The sequence below is a fragment of the Saccopteryx leptura genome, chromosome 13 (assembly GCF_036850995.1).
Source record: "Saccopteryx leptura isolate mSacLep1 chromosome 13, mSacLep1_pri_phased_curated, whole genome shotgun sequence".
Taxonomy (NCBI): domain Eukaryota; kingdom Metazoa; phylum Chordata; class Mammalia; order Chiroptera; family Emballonuridae; genus Saccopteryx; species Saccopteryx leptura.
In genome coordinates, this window is record NC_089515.1 from 32949953 (window position 1) to 32963836 (window position 13884).

At 48.9% G+C, this 13884-nt stretch overlaps 1 protein-coding gene across 2 annotated transcripts in view; it reads right to left on the reverse strand.

Moving 5' to 3' along the window:
* PLCE1 (phospholipase C epsilon 1) overlaps window positions 1–13884 on the reverse strand; it is a 346840-nt gene that overhangs the window by 26324 nt on the left and 306632 nt on the right. For both annotated transcript variants that reach the window (XM_066355286.1, XM_066355285.1), the window contains exons 24-26: window positions 8120–8283; window positions 6228–6489; window positions 2865–2983 (exon numbers count right to left, since the gene is read on the reverse strand). In XM_066355286.1, coding sequence (XP_066211383.1) covers window positions 2865–2983; window positions 6228–6489; window positions 8120–8283 — 545 coding nt within the window. The remainder of the gene's footprint in view (window positions 1–2864; window positions 2984–6227; window positions 6490–8119; window positions 8284–13884) is intronic.

Below are 13884 nucleotides of genomic sequence, written 5' to 3' on the forward strand. Positions count from 1 at the left end.
TTTTGATTTATTTTTATTTCTTTATTTTCCTGAAGTTGGAAATGGGGAGGCAGTCAGACTCCCGCATGCGCCCCACCGGGATCCACCCAGCATGCCCACCAGGGGGCGATGCTCTGTTGCAACCAGAGCCATTCTAGCGCCTGAGGTGGAGGCCATAGAGCCATCCCCAGTGCTCAGGCCAACTTTGCTCCAATGGAGCCTTGGCTGTGGGAGGGGAAAAGAGAGACAGAGAGGAAGGAGAGGGGGAGGGGTGGAGAAGCAGATGGGCGCTTCTCCTGTGTGCCCTGGCCAGGAATCGAACCCGGGACTCCTGCACGCCAGGCCGACGCTCTACTACTGAGCCAACTGGCCAGGGCCTAAGTTCTTACTTCTGACCTGACAGTGTCTACTGAGTGTCATCTCTCTTGTGGGCACCAGACTAGAATTTTGGATGGTAAGGTAACTGAAATAGTCTGGTAAGTAAAGCACTTCCCTGAGATCTGTGAGTCATTCTAGCACATTACTGAACCTGAGGAGGAACTTGTGAATGGCATCTGAGATGTGCGTAGCCTTGTGGGATGGAGCCCTTAACTGGTAGGATCTGAGGCTAATTCCAGGTGGAGAGTGTCAGAAGGAACTGACAGGTAGGACAGCCGGCTGGTGCCAGAATGCTGGAGAAGTAACGCTGGCAAAGACAGAGCGCATGTGGTGTAGTAAGTGTTGTGAGGAAACAGTTCTTTCACGGCATGTGCCGAATCTTCGGCTCTGAGAGGTATTGAGGGCAACTAATTCGAAGCTGGGCAGGAAGCCCTGCCTTGATTTCCAGAAAGCATCTGATTCTTGTTCGTCGGTGCCAGCAGCCCCGGCCCTGACTCCCAATCCTCTGCACAAGACAGAGGCAATACCTCTTTCCACTCTGGCCAAAGTGCTATTCTAAATCTTGGCCACATATTCAAATGAAGAAGAGAGCTTAGGAAAACAGGGTCAGGGACAGAGAGAGAAGAAACTGACAAGGTGAGGGAGGTAGAAAGCCTGGCTGTCTGGAGGTGGCAGTGGTCAAGCCAGTGCCATTGTGAGCACAGAAAGTGCCTCTCTCAGCGTTAGAACTATGTTGAAGTATAAGAATTATACAACAGTGATCAGACTGTTACCTTAGATCAAACACTAAGAGGAGTCTAAAGCCTATTAAACATGTAAAGGGGTCGTTGATGGAGACCCTTTTAAATGAATTTTTAAAGAGCAAGCATAATGGAATGAACCAGTTTATTAAAAGAGTGTTGCTTATCTAGGTAAACAATCTTGGATTACTGGAGTGAGCTCAGGTTCTATGGCTCTCTAACTTCAAGGGGCTGAAGAATTCAGCCAGGGAACCTGTTAAAACACCGAGTCCGCAGCGGTGGCATTTTCTTTTTTTTTTTTTTTCCTGCACTCCTCTGAAGCTGGAAACGGGGAGAGACAGCCAGACAGACTCCCGCATGCGCCCAACCGGGATCCACCCGGCACGCCCACCAGGGGACAACGCTCTGCCCACCAGGGGGCGACGCTCCGCCCCTCTGGGGCGTCGCCCTGCCGCGACCAGGGCCACTCCAGCGCCTGGGGCAGAGGCCAAGGAGCCATCCCCAGCGCCAGGGCCATCTTTGCTCCAATGGAGCCTCGGCTGCGGGAGGGGAAGAGAGAGACAGAGGGGGGGGGGGAGAAGCAGATGGGCGCCCCTCCCGTGTGCCCTGGCCGGGAATCGAACCCGGGACCCCCGCACGCCAGGCCGACGCTCCACCGCCGAGCCAACCGGCCAGGGCCCGCGGTGGCATTTTCTATCTGCAGTGTCCCTCTCCTGTGCCCAAGGTGCCGATTCTGTATCTCCCACCTGCTCGGGGGCAAACCCCGGGTCAACGGCAGCAGCTGGCTGCCACCCCAACCCTGCTCACTTGACACCTGCCCCTGGACCACTGAAGAAGCAAAGGATGTTCCTGGCCTAACTGAAAGTTTCTAGAGGCATCGAAAGCTAGGTCCTAGCAAGTTTGCTTAATTAGCTTCGCCCCTGTAAGGACCAAGAGAAGATCAGAAAATAAGCAGGGCACTAATGGAACAGGGAACTTAAGGGTTACAGGCAGGTCCTGCTCCTGTTCTGTTAGGAGTAACATGCCCAAGGTCGTTCAAGAAGCAGAGACAGATAGGGACTCTGGGAAGCTGAGAGAGAAGAAAAAAAAAAAGAAGAAAAAGAGACAAACGTTTGCATTCTATTGGTTAAAAGACCCTTATCAGAAGTTTAGGTTTAGAATTCACCAATGAGCTAGACCCCAGCCCCTGTTGCTATGCTATGTGCAGCCCCCTTAGCAAATAGGTTACCGCCACATCTGCTTCTGTATGAGGCTTGCTTGCTTAGCTTATAAAAAGATTTAGCTGTGAGCGCTAGGTGCGATTCCCATCTGTAGCTCCTTGTGAGCACGGTGTCTCTGGACACCTCGGGAATTTGCCCCTGCGCAGGTAAAACTGGCCAATAAAGTTACATCTATACTCCTGAAAGTCTCCGACGTTTGTTCTTGTACCCGGTGGATGCTACAGCCCCCACATGTTATTTCTGGCTCACATGAAGAACCGGGGCTGTGGCTCTCGATGAAGTTGGGTTTCTAGTTGGGTGACCTCGGAGGCACTGAGCTCTTGCCTTCCTCACCTGTAACATGGAGACGATACTCACAGCTCTTTCATAAAGTTACTGATAGGATGGGGTGAATTAATATTTATGTAAAGTGCTTAGAAAGTGCTGAGTGTCAGCCATTATTATTATTCCCGTAGCCACCTCATTATCACTTTGCTGTATCACAAGTAAGCCTACCTCCAGCCTAGCGATCCCCACAGATACGCTGAGGGAAATAGAATTGAATTACCAAAGAGGCCGGCACAGCGCTGCCAGAGGAATTTTCTTCCATCCTCCTGCTGTTTATGAATAAACTCGAGATTTCCAAGACTTCGTTGTGGAGGTTTCGCAGCTGAAGATGTCGATATCCTGGAATAATGCAAAATTGGGAAAAGCTCGTCAGCGTGCACTGCAGAGCTCTGCTAAGAAGACGTCCCGGGAAGTCAGGAAACGGGAGGGAGAAGTATGACCTGACGATGAGCAGGGGATGGCGACAGGCACGCAACCAACTGACGCCTTGTCACCGGGAGCGCGCAGCTCCTGGGAATAGTTTTGGGCCACCTAGTGGCAATTAACTTGTCTAGAGCTACTGTTTGTAACTTCAACAAAATATAGTAGGAAAGCCTGACCATTTTTGCATCTACAGCCGCTGTTTTACAAATATCCCATCTTAGAACAGCTTGAGTGATAATGAATAATTACAACAAAGGAACCTGGTTAAATGTTACAGCGTGAATATCTGTTTAAGTGCAAAATGGAATGCTATGCAGCCAGTAGAAGGGATAATGCAGATGCATAGTTATTAACACTAAAAGTGGCTCAGTACATACATGAGTAAGTGAAAGCCAGCAGTTACAAAACACTAAGATGAGTAGAAAGCCTATTTGTTAAAAATATATACTATATACTCATGTGTATATACATGGGCAGAGAAATAAAGCCTGCAAAAGATATACACCAAAAGTAATTATCGTTGGAAAGATAAAAAAAAAATAGATTTATAAGATTAATTTTGCTTCACATATTTTTGTAATAACTCTTATATAGAGGTTGAATTGTGTCTTTCTAGAATTCATATGGTGAACTCAGAATGTGACCATATCTGGAGACAGGGCCTTTAAAGAAGCAAGGAAGTTAAGATGAACCATTAGGGTATGCCCTATCCAAAATAAAGTGTCCCTATCAGAAGAGATTAGCAGAGGCCATGCGCACAGACTGAGAACACAGTGGGAAGGCAGATATCCACAAGCCAAGGAGACTGACTTTAGAAAAACCCAGAGCTGCTGACACCTGATCGTACAGACCCTAGCTTCCAGATCCGCGAGAACATACAATTTCAGCTGTTGAAGCCTCGCCGTCTGTGGTATTGTTATGGCCGTGTGAGCTGACTGCACAGTGATCATGTGCTACAAGCACAGTGGAAACAAGAGCCAGGAAAAGAACAAACTGTAGGAGAGTAGGATGGGTCTGTGGAGCGCAGAGGCCGGCAGTTTGGGTGTGGTTGTGGGAGGAAGTATGTACTAGAACAGGGGTCCCCAAACTACGGCCCGCGGGCCACATGTGGCCCCCTGAGGCCATTTATCCGGCCCCCGCCGCACTTCCGGAAGGGGCACTTCTTTCATTGGTGGTCAGTGAGAGGAGCATAGTTCCCATTGAAATACTGGTCAGCTTGTTGATTTAAATTTACTTGTTCTTTATTTTAAATATTGTATTTGTTCCCGTTTTCTTACTTTAAAATAAGATATGTGCAGTGTGCATAAGGATTTGTTCGTAGCTTTTTTATAGTCTGGCCCTCCAACGGTCTGAGGGACAGTGAACTGGCCCCTGTGTAAAAAGTTTGGGGACCCCTGTACTAGAACTTCGGTACTCAAAGTAGACCACCAGGCCAGCATTTCTGGGAGTTTGTTCAAAATGCAGACTCTCAAGCCCCACTCCAGATTCTACTGCATCAGCCTCCATTGTATCACCAAGAGCCCCAGGCAGCTCCCATGCACACCAAAGTCTGAGAGGAAGTGCACAGACGGTCGGACAGGTGCGGCTGGCGGAAGTTCCCGGAGGCCCACAGTGAAGCCAATCCACCAGTCAACAGCTCCGGCCTTTTCTTAGGATTCTCCATTCTCCCTGCTCGGCCCCCAACACCCAACCCTGGCTTCTGACACTGAACTGATTCCAGACTGGGCCCACTGAGCCACCACCATACCCCAACCCTTCCTCCTCTTGGTTTTCTTTCCTCACTTGAATCTCTCTTTTAAAAATGTCATGGGTCTAGGCCCTGGCTGGTTGCCTCAGTGGTAGAGCATCGGCCCAGCGTGTGGAAGTCCCAGGTTCAATTCCTGGCCAGGGCACATAGGAGAAACATCCATCTGCTTCTCCACTGTTCCCCCTCTCCTTTCTCTCTGTCTGTCCCTTCCTCTCCTGCAATTAGGCCCCACTGGAGCAAAGTTGGCCCGGGCACTGAGGATGGCTCCATAGCCTCCACCTCAGGCGCTAGAATGGCTCCGGTTGCAATGGCGCAATGCCCCAGATGGGCAGAGCCTTCTGGTGGGCATGCCGGGTGGATCCTGGTCGGGTGCATGTGGAAGTCTGTCTCTCTGCCTCCCTGCTTCTCACTTGAAAAAAAAATGGCATGGGTCTGTGGTGGCACAGTAGGTAAATCATCGACCTGGAATGCTGAGGTCTTCAGTTCAAAGCCCTGGGCTTGCCTGGTCAAGGAACATACGACAAGCAATCAATGAACTAAAGTAAAGCAACTATGTGTTGATACTTCTCACTCCCTCTCTCCTCTCTCTGTAAAAATCAATCAATAAAATCTCTTTTAATTTAAATTTTTTCAGCGAGGAGGGGGAGAAAGAGAGAAAGAGAGACAGTGACCTTTGGGCTCAAGCCAGTGACTTACGGGATCAAGTCTATGATCCCACGCTCAGGCCTGCGACCCCGCGCTCAATCTGGTGAGCCTGCGCTTGAGCCGATGAGCCTCTGCTCAAGCTGGCAACCTCGGGTTTTCAAACCTGGGTCCCCAGCATCTCAGACTGATGCTCTAGCCACTGTGCCACCACCAGTCAGGCAATAAATAAAATTTTTCTTTAAAAAATGCCAGGGGTGGCCTTGGCTGGGTAGCTCAGTTGGTTAGAGTGTCATCTCAATATGCCAAGGTTGCAGTTTTGATCCCTGGTCAGGGCACATACAAGAATCAATCAATGGATGCATAAATAAGTGGAACAACAAAATCAAAGTTTTTCTCTCCCTCTCTTATCTCTAAAAATCAATAAAAAAAAAAAAGTGCCAGTGGGCACTATTTGGGAGGAACGTGAGGGATGAGAGCAACCACCACTGCTCCTCACATCAGCCACGGCGGGGGAGGCCGTGCTTTCTAAGAAATGTTGTGAATAGCTCAGATTTTAGGATAACGTAAAAGAAAATCCTATTGTGAGATGCGCTTAAGCAGGGTTCAGATTTGCATTATTCCTTCCTGCCTCTTATTTTAACTTTTTAACATGACAATTTCAAACCTAAGCCAAAGTAGAGAGCAGAGTCTTATGAGCTTTGGGCATCTGTCACTCAAGCCCTCCCCCCCCCTCCCGTACTCATTAGCAGGATGACACCGTTATTCTACCTCGCTTTAAAGCTCTGAGAGGGATGATTCTCTGGGCAGTGACTGCGGAGCTGTTGTTTTCCACAACTGCAAAGCGCAGAAATACGAGATCTTCAAAGTGAACCCGGAAGAAAAACTGCTCGTTCCACATGGGATTCAGAGTGTTTCGATGGATGGGCTTCGTGCGGAAGTGGCAGCTGTCCAGCGGCATGCCCAGGACGTCGACTTCGATGCAGGGGCTTCCCGTGCTGTTACTCGGGCACACGTTTTGACCGGAGACGATCTGAGGGAGGAAACAAGGATCAAAGTCACGGGAGATGGAAAGGAAACGGAGGCGAGGCCACCTCTGTCCCTCACCGCTTCCCTCCACAGAGAACACTCTGGAACGGACGGGTAAACGATTAATACATCTGTTCAAAAGAATGAAGTGATCGTCATCAGGCAATCACAAGACTGGAATCATGGGAAAAGCTTATTTTGTCCACAGCATTCACCTGTTACCTTTCAACCATTAAAATGTTCAAATATCTTTAAAAACCAAGCAATTAAGATGAAATTTCCTCAAATAAAAAGGTGAGCAAAGAGGGAGACCTTATGCAATGTAATCACAAATTTGTTACATTCTGTCTCGGTGTGTATTTTATCACTTCAAAGTCAGTTTCTTGAATGGTTTTGCAGCAAGTCACAGGGAAGCTGTTAAAAATTAATTGATAGCCTTCTGTAAACAGGTGGAACTCTACTGGAGTCTGGGTAAGATGGTCAGACAGGAGAGGGGCCCGCCCACGTCTCAGGGAGGGAGACCCGCAGCTGGGGCGGAGATTGAAGACCTGAGGGTGGGTCCTCCAGGGCTCGAGCAGAGGCTGCTCGGCACCCTCCCTGTGGAGGGAAACGGACAGGCTCCAGTGTGGGACAGAAGTCACCTCGTCCCTCTCTCCTCTCACCACCCAACGGTCTTTTCTTCGGCTGCTAAGAGGGCGCAAGAGAATGTCCCCCCCCCCAGCCCTGGCCGGTTGGCTCAGCGGTAGAGCGTCGGCCTGGCTTGTGGGGGACCCGGGTTCGATTCCCGGCCAGGGCACATAGGAGAAGTGCCCATCTGCTTCTCCATCCCTCCCCCTCTCCTTCCTCTCTGTCTCTCTCTTCCCCTCCCGCAGCCAAGGATCCATTGGAGCAAAGATGGCCCGGGCGCTGGGGATGGCTCCTTGGCCTCTGCCCCAGGCGCTAGAGTGGCTCTGGTCGCGGCAGAGCGACGCCCTGGAGGGGCAGAGCATCGCCCCCTGGTGGGCAGAGCATCGCCCCCTGGTGGGCGTGCTGGGTGGATCCCGGTCGAGCGCATGCGGGAGTCTGTCTGACTGTCTCTCCCCGTTTCCAGCTTCAGAAAAATACAAAAAAAAAAAAAAAAAAAAAGAATGTCCCCCAATCAGGTTGAGCGACGAGCTCCCAGGGGCTATTGTTAAGGACAGTCTGTGGAGTTTTGATTCAGCTAATCAGACAACAAAAGGAAAAAAGGAAAGGCTCAGGAATGATAAAGAAGTGTAAATTGTAAGGAGGAAAGATATTTAGTTGATTTGTGTGTGGATGCCTGTGAGAGTTTAAGAGGACCTGCTCTAACAGGGAGCTCCACTTTTACGAGAGGCACTCGGAGTGATGATGGCGAGGGCCTGCCTGGAAGACAGAATTACCATCACCAGTACGCAGGTGAAGCAGGCAACTCATACCCCACCTCCCGGGCAGGGGCCAGCGCAGCGCCTGGGGACAGCACACCTAAACCGCAGCCAGGCTAGGAGGTGAAGAACTAAATCTGCAGGAACAAAGCTGTGACATGAGAACTCTTGTCATGCCGCAAATTCCCACCAGCTCATACAGGGCAAAGCTGAAGCACCTCGCTATCTTCCGATGACCGGAGCCGCACTTACGGTCAGAGAATAGACGGCGGGTTCCATGTTGTCCAGGTCTCTTTCCAGGGGAGAAAACTTCTGATACATGGGACAGTTTTTGTCCCACAGAACTGGAGGTTTCAGAACGTAGCCACAGCCGCCGTTGGCCTCAAACATGGCAGCGTTTAAATGGAAAGGGAGGTCTGCAAAAACCAAATCAAGATTGCCTGTTACTTTGTTGCTGATACATTTGCAGTTCAAAAGAACTTTCCATCAATTTTCCCCAAGGTGAAACATGAAGAAGAGGTATCCATCCACTCATTCCACAGACTGACTGAGTGGCTACTAGGCACCAGGTTGTGTTAGACACCAGAGATGCAAAAGGTAAGGAGACACACAAGTCCTGTCTTCACAGAGCTTAGCCTATGGAAAAGCCCAGTATTCTCACTCCAAACCAGGATCTGGCACTTAAAAACTCTTTTTTTTTTTTTTCAAAAGAAAGTTTATAACATCCATCCAAAAAAAATCTTTGAAATACCTCATTTTATACTGAATTTTAGAGAGGAATAGTAATAGCATTTTCTTATCCCCAAACGTCAACCATGCATAAAAATGTATGACCAATTCTTGCTTTTGCAAATATAAGATAAAATCTTAATAATCCAAGAAAGACTAGGAGAAGAGCCAGAAAAATATATCTTCCCATGAAATTTCAATTTCAACCCATAAATTACAACACTTCTACCTCTTTTTTAATTGTAGTTAAATATATATAAAAAAAATTATTATCACATATGATTCATATCAGATCCATGATCCCTCCATTGTAAACTCTGGGAATCCTCACAACAGCTCCCTGTCTTCTGTGGCCAGATGTTATTTGGCACAGTTCTTTGATGAATGATTGGATTGCTGCACTGCTTTGGACTCTGACACACTCAAATGCTCATCTGATGTCACAAGTCTGTAAAAAGTTTGCCCAAATGAACAAAGAGTTTATAAGACACACTGACAAATGTTCCCTCTAATAGATTCCTTCCATGTGCAGAGTGAACTTTGCTACATGGACTGACATCAAGAAAAGTGTGGTAAGGACCGTGGAATAAGAAGTTGGCTTCCACATGTCTCGTGTGTAAAATATTTCCGTGTCTGTGGGGTTGGCTCGGATTGTGTGCAGGAATTCTTAGGGTAAGATGTTTTAGACATGTGAAAGCTACTTGGGCTCAGTATCTATAAAATCGGCGCATTGGACCCCTTCTCTCAGGCCCCTTGCAGTCCTGCTGTGACTGGTTCATTGAGGCGAGGGGTCTTACCTACAGCAAGAGAGAATTCTGTCCCCAGGTTACTCTGTGACAGAAGGACATAGACTTGAGCTAGCCTGGGTAGAAGAGTAGAGCCAACTAGCTCATGCAGAGATGATGAATGTGAAATGGATAGATATTACCAAAAATTACACTTAACTACACTCTTACTGTGTACCAGGCCCCATTCCAAGCACTCAAAGTGCATCAGTGCGTCCCAGTAACCCACAAGGTGTTTGTTCTCATTTGTATAAATGAGGAAACTAAGGCACAAGAAGTGAAAGAACTCAAGGCATACAGTTAGTAAGTGGTGGATGCTAGGGTTTAAACCCCAGCAGCTCAATCCTTGGTTCCTGGTCTTAACAACCGAGCCATAGAACGTACCTCTCCCAGGGTGTCATAAATGAGGTAATGTGTGCAAGCCCCTACCCCAGCATTTGGTACGCAGAAGGTCTCGATAAACAGTAGCTATTAAATTATAATTATGGGCCTGACCAGGCAGTGGCACAGTGGATAGAGCGTTGGACTGGGATGCGGAAGACCCAGGTTCGAGACCCCGAGGTCGCCAGCTTGAGCGCAGGCTCATCTGGTTTGAGCAAAAAGCTCACCAGCTTGAGCCCAAGGTCGCTGGCTCCAGCAAGGGGTTACTCGGTCTGCTGAAGGCCCACGGTCAAGGCACATATGAGAAAGCAATCAATGAACAACTAAGGTGTCGCAACAAAAAACTGATGATTGATGCTTCTCATCTCTCTCTGTTCCTTTCTGTCTGTCCCTATCTATCCCTCTCTCTGTCCCTATAAAAAAAAAGATAAATTCCAAATTATAATTATGGCCTGGCTTGTGGTGGCTCAGTGGACAGAGGGCTGACCTGAAATGTTGAGGTTGCTGGTTTAAAACACTGAGCTTGCCCAGTTAAGGCACATATGACAAGCAACCAATGAAAAGCTAGAGTGAAGCATCGACTTCTCATTCTACCCCTTCCCTCTCTGTAAAATCAATAAATAAAATCTTTTAAAAAATTATGATTATGGTGTCAACATCCATTTGGGCTTGAAGTCTGAATTCTTGAGATCTGTGTCTATCCTTATAGCTTTCCAAAACTTTAAAACACTTTTTCTTTTTTTAAAATTTTATTTAGAAAATTAAATTTAACAGGGTGACATTGATCAATAAGAGTACACAGGTTTCAGGTGAACATTTCTATAGCATTTGAACTATTGATTATGTTGTATACTCATCACCCGAAGTCAAGTCATTTTCCGTCACCTTATCTTTGTCCCTCCTTACACTCCTCCCCCGACCCCTTCCCCATCTTTCCCCCACACCCCCCTCCTCCATGTTCCCCTCCCCTGGTCACTTCACTTGTATCTGTGTCCATGAGTCTCAGTTTTATATCCCGCCTATGTGTGAAATCATCTAGTTCTTAGCTTTTTCTGATTTACTTATTTCACTCAGTAGCACTTTTTTCTTTACTACCATCTTATTTAGAAATCCAATAGGTAAACCAGATCCAGGTGGAGCTGCTCAGTTTGGAATAAAGGTGGGACCTCAGATCTAGCCTACTGCCCCCTAGGGGTGGTCCCGGAACTTCATCTGGGGCTGTCAAGTTTTGTTTGTTTTGTTCTGAAAACAGATCCTGCCTCAGATTTATACAAGTGGCACAGGAAGACAGCAGCACCATGCAGACAGCAGCCCAGAGGTCACACTCTCACACTGGCAGACAGAGACCTCTGTTGTGGAGCCTTCGTGGGGGCCGCAGCACCTTTGGGGGCCTAAGCCTGAACCTGAGCTGCAGCTGCAGCCTGGGTCTTGGTTTGAGCCTTAGCCTGGGGCCTTGGCCATCGGAGCCTGGGAGCCTTGGCAATGCGGGCTCAAGCGTGTTTCCCAAGCTTGGAGTGAGCGATGCAGGTGAGTCCATGGGACTTGCGGCGGCTGCCCTTTGGGATCTTGGGCTTGACCTCCTCGGGCTTACGGGGGCCTTGAGAGCTTCAGCATGTGCACTCATGGCCTTGGTGTTGTCGGCCCGCATCTGCTTCAGGCCCTCCTTTTTTTTTAAAAAAATTTTTTATTTATTTATTCATTTTAGAGAGAGAAGGAGAGAGAGAGAGAGAGAGAGAGAGAAAGAGAGGAGGAGCAGAAAGCATCAACTCCCATATGTGCCTTGACCAGACAAGTGCAGGGTTTCGAACCGGCGACCTCAGCATTCCAAGTCGACGCTTTATCCACTGCGCCACCACAGGTCAGGCCCTGCTTCAGGCCCTTCTTGTTGTGCTTCTTGGCAAAGTGCATGTTCCTCAGGAACTTGGGGTCTAATCCCTTAAGAGATTCATATCTTTGCAACTGGGTTTTTCTTTTTCTTTTTCTTTCCTTTTTTTTTTAAATTAATTTTTATTAATTTTAATTTATTGTGTTTACATGGATTCAAGTGTTGAATATAACTCCTTTCTTTCTTTCCTTTTTAAATGAGAAGAGGCAAGATAGTGAGTCCCACACGTGCCCTGACTGGGATCCACCTGGCAACCCTCGTTGATGCTCTCGAATCAACCGAGCCATCTTCAGTGCTCAGGGCCTATGCTCGAACCAATCGAGCCACTGGCTGTGGGAAGGGGAGGAGAAGAGCGAGAGGGAGGGGAAGAGGGAGAGGAAGCAGATGGTTGCTTCTCATGTGTGCCCTGACCGGGCATCGAACCCGGGATGTCCACATGCCAGGCTAACACTGTATCCACTGAGCCAACCAGCCAGTGCCCACGACTGGGGTTTCTTGATGCCATTTATGTCCATTTTCCAAACTGGTTGGGTGTGGTGTGTGTGGTTCTTCGACTTGGCCATATCTGCACTGAAGCACTTGGGCTGGCTGGGGCTATAGTTTTAAAACGCCTGTTACAACCATGTGGAAGAGTGTACATGAATCCATGTCACCCGATCACCCCCTCGGTAAAGTCGGTATAAAGAAAGCATGATAAATAGTGAGAGAAGCTTTTCTTTTTGAGTGGGGCCACATGTCTACATACTTGTAGGTCCTGGGACACAAGGCAGAAATTGTTCTGTCCCAGATGGAAAGAATGTTAGGGACTGTTTGTTGGCAGCAATAACCAGGGTTTGCATACCAGGCTCCAGGCTGTTTCCAAACTCAAGAGTTGGTTTTATTGAGAGTAGAGCTGGACTATTCCTGGTTTCAGATCACTGCTGACCTTCCTGGAGTTGATGGAGCCGTTAGAAATCCTGGGAAGAGACGATCCTTAGTCCCTGGACACCCCTTGGAGGCATCAGGGTCCCCTGAAATTCAGTAGGTGGTAAGACAGACGATCCATGGAACACAGCTGGAGGCCAGAGGGAAACTAGGAGAATGTTCTCTGTTATTCGGTTGGGATGGTTCATGAAAAATCAAGCACTCGCTAACCTGGGATTTCTTGGTAAAAATAAAAAATGATTCCAATGTTGACTCGTATCTATCTGGACTTGGAATCCACAGACAAGTCCCCAGAAGAGAGCAGGACCACAAATCAAGAAGCACAGGTCAGACTGCAGCGGGGCTGCCAGGGACGGTCTGTTTCAGCTCCGTGTGCGTTTATTATCAATATTTATTGACCTGGCTCCAGCTCCAGCTCCGGCTCCAGCTCCACTTTGTGCAAATGAAGACCATGTTTACAGATGAAAGTGCTGAAACTGCAGGTAGCTTGTGCTTTGTACAGCGTGGGGAGATGTGTTTTTTTTTTTTTTTAAATAGCTGGAAACGGGGAGAGACAGTCAGACAGACTCCCGCATGCGCCCGACCGGGATCCACCCGGCACGCCCACCAGGGGCGACGCTCTGCCCACCAGGGGGCGATGCTCTGCCCCTCCGGGGCGTCGCTCTGCCACGACCAGAGCCACTCTAGCGCCTGGGGCAGAGGCCAAGGAGCCATCCCCAGCGCCCGGGCCATCTCTGCTCCAGTGGAGCCCCGGCTGCGGGAGGGGAAGAGAGAGACAGAGAGGAAGGAGAGGGGGAGGGGTGGAGAAGCAGATGGGCACCTCTCCTGTGTGCCCTGGCCGGGAATCGAACCCGGGACTCCTGCACGCCAGGCCGACGCTCAACCGCTGAGCCAACCAGCCAGGGCTGGGAGATGTTTAATCGTTGCTTGCTACATTGAATCAAGACAGGTTTTGTGCAGAGAGACCTGAGGATGATGGCCCATCAACACAGCCATCTGCCTCCCCTGGGCGGGCAGCTGGAGCATGTACTGCCGGCTTGACCTGGGGGAGAGGCGAAGCCTTCCGGGGTGAGCGAAGGCCGAGCTGCAACCTCCCTGTGTGCTTCTGCACTCGGGGTGGCCCCAGAAGGGGCGTTTCCTTTCCGTGGTGGCTCCCTTTGCCATAGGTGGAGCCGGTGTGTCTGCATCAGCCTCGGCACTTCAGGAGAAAGGGCACACCCCAAATCAAATGCATTTCCATTTCCTTGCGAAAACCATGTTGCTGGTTATTTCAGTTTGCTTGAAATATTTCGGTATCATAATAAGCAAGGGCG